At 40.3% G+C, this 2,874-nt stretch overlaps 1 protein-coding gene across 1 annotated transcript in view; it reads left to right on the top strand.

Moving 5' to 3' along the window:
* Window positions 1-1,106: 1,106 nt before the first annotated feature.
* LOC106338708 (F-box protein At5g25290-like) overlaps window positions 1,107-2,874 on the top strand; it is a 5,289-nt gene continuing 3,521 nt past the window's right edge. The window contains exon 1 of the mRNA XM_013777622.1: window positions 1,107-1,988. Within this exon, the coding sequence (XP_013633076.1) occupies window positions 1,107-1,988 (882 nt within the window). The remainder of the gene's footprint in view (window positions 1,989-2,874) is intronic.

Genomic DNA, 2,874 nt, shown 5'->3' with positions numbered 1-2,874 from the left:
GATAGGACGAAGCACATATTGCCTAAGTTCTTCTTTACTCACGAGCTTCAGAAAGCCGGTGAGGTCCAGGTCGTCCAAGTATGATCCAGTGACAATTCAGCTGACCTATTCACCAAGGCAATTCCTACCTGCACGTTCAGGAAGCTCACGCATCAGATTGGGATGCGTAGGCTGAAGGACCTCCACTGAGGTTCACATCAGGGAGGAGTAGTACGTGATGTACTCTTTTTCCTTCATCATGGTTTTGTCTCACTGGGTTTTCCTGATAAGGTTTTAATGAGGCAACATTAATTGTATTACAATCCCTGTATGGTTATGGCATCCAAGGGGAAGTGTTAGAACACCCGCATTGAGGGTTTATGGGGGGAGTTCACACAGAAATCAAGAAAAAAAAATAATAAAATAATTTAATCCCATGAACCCCGCTCTCCTAAAGCTCTTTGGGATGAACCCCTCTCTCCTAAAGTTCATCACTGTAGCGCGGGCCCCACGTATCGTGGCGGCCCGTGATTGGTCTATTTTTTTTTTTTTTTTTTTTTTTTTAAATCAAAAAGAAAAAGAAAAAAATTAATAATAAAAAATTGAAAAGATGAACACCAGGAGGGAGTTCATTGATGTGGGTGCTCTTATAAATCAATTGGTAGATGTCCATAACCGTCCCGGTCCATAACCGGTCCATACAGTTAGAGAGAGAGACAGTCCAACCCTAGAGAGAAAGAAGCGGCCGCGAGACTTGGAGAGGAGAGAGAGGCGGCTACAACTTGCCTATTTCCTAATTTTTTATGTTTATGATTTGTAATCTTTCCTATTATTGTATTTCCATTTATCATTTGTAACCCCTATATATATAAAAAGAACACTTATTCGATAATAATATACATAAACTATATAGAAAACAGTTATTCAATAATAATATACAGAACTTACGGTTCTAAATGTTAAGTTTCACAACAAAAATTAAATTTAAGAGGAGATATTATGAAATTTGGATTGTAGACGATTTCTCCATGGAGACCCCTAATTCTGGCAGCTGGTCGGAGCTCCCTATGGATATCCTGAGATTTCTTTTGGAGCATTTGTGTTTTATAGATTTCCACCGCGCAAAGATGGTGTGTCGTAATTGGTATTTGTGCTCGAAACAAACGGTGCGGCGAAGAAGTGGATCTCCATTGCTGATCCTGTCTTCAGAAGATGATTGTGTGCTGTTCAACCCGGAAGAAGATAGGGTTAACAAGTCAACGAGAGACCTTTCAGGGACTCGATTCCTAGCAAACTCAGGTAACTGGTTCCTGGCCCTAGATTCCGGATCAAATCTTTACATCGAACATGCGTTCAGCGAGAAGAAGAGGATCAATCTTCCACCTCTAGAGTCAATTAAGTCTGACCTTTTTAGTCTTAAGCGAGTAGGAGAGAAGGAATTCAACGAGAGAGCAGTTGGTGGTTTCCCAGAGAAAGGGTTTAGCCAAAGGGTGAAAGATCTGAGAGGGCTTTTGTGGGTGGACGAAAGGAAGGAAGAATACACTGTTGCTTGGTTTTTTGACAATGGTGCTGAATATATAGCATTTTGCAAGAACGGGGAAGATTGTTACCGTACCATTCCAACACGGATTGGTGTTCACTTTACCTCTCAAGGCATATCTGATATGGTACTCCGGGGTGACTTTCTTTACGTCTACACGACTCTTAAATACGTTCGACTCCTGGATTTGTCTGGACATGAAGGTTTCATGCAAGTGACCAACAGGAGTTTTATATTACCATTTCTCCCAGCTTTTCCTCCGAGTTCTGAGGAAATCACATATGCAGGTAGGTTAAAGGTTAACTACAACATTGCTGTTACCAGATCCGGAGAAGTTTTGTTGGTTAAGAGCATGGTTTTTAAGGCAACCACCTCTGACATGATGCCTAAGAGAATGTTCCACCTCTACAAGACAGATCCTAATCCAGATTCGGAAGATATTCTCCACCGAGAGAACTTGTCTTTTGAGGTACATTCTCTAGGTGATTGTTGTTTCCATATCCGGTCGGTGATGTAATATTTATAAATAATGTAAAGGGGTGGAGATTTTCGTATTAATAGTCAAGAATAAACAAGCTCGGTCAAGCTCGGTCAATTACAAGAACTAAAGATGCTCGTCTAAACAGTTCGTCTAAACAAGTATCTTTCTATTTTATGGTCTGAGGTCGTCTGGGCCGAGCTCGTCTAGTGGTCGAGGTCGTCCGAGACTTTGTCTGTGATGAAGAGGCGATGCTCTCCTTTTCTGTACTTTCTGTACTTTTCTGAACCTCCTTTCAATGAGTCTGCCGTCTTCTATTTATAGTGACATACGTTTTGTCTTCTAGCGAAATCACCAATTGTTGCTTAATGGGCCGGGCCTGATTTTGGGCTTAGCACTTAATGGGTTTGTGCTAAGCTCATCTCCAACAATTGTCCCCCCCACAGTTCGCCAAGTGTTGAATCTTGGTGAATTCTTCTAGAATCTTCTGTCTGAGAAAATCAGGGCAGGCTCAGGAATTGTCGAGAAATAGGGCAACACGTTTTTTTTTCTCTCTCCTATATAAGTGATGGATGGATCTCTTATTTTTTAAAAAAAAACTTGTCTCCCATTTGGAAGCAAAGGTAAAGATTTTGCTCTCTCTTTTTATTGTTTTGGTGTGGTCCTTGTTCTCTTTGTTTATTATTTTTATATTTTTTTTTTGTTTCCTTCTTGCCGACACTCTTTCTTGTCTCCCCTTTCCCTTCTTTTTTTTTTTATTTTCGGTGGAAGAAGCTGAATGTCTGTGATGTGTGGTAGAAAGAGAGGCTGAGTTTTTTTTTAAAAAAAAGAAAAGGCTGAGTTTTTCCCTCCTTTTTTTTTTTTTTTTTTTTTTTTT

This window comes from Brassica oleracea, chromosome C4, assembly GCF_000695525.1.
Source record: "Brassica oleracea var. oleracea cultivar TO1000 chromosome C4, BOL, whole genome shotgun sequence".
Classification (NCBI taxonomy): Eukaryota; Viridiplantae; Streptophyta; class Magnoliopsida; order Brassicales; family Brassicaceae; genus Brassica; species Brassica oleracea.
Note: the sequence above shows the minus strand (reverse complement) of the source record. Positions and strands in the feature narration are given on the sequence as shown.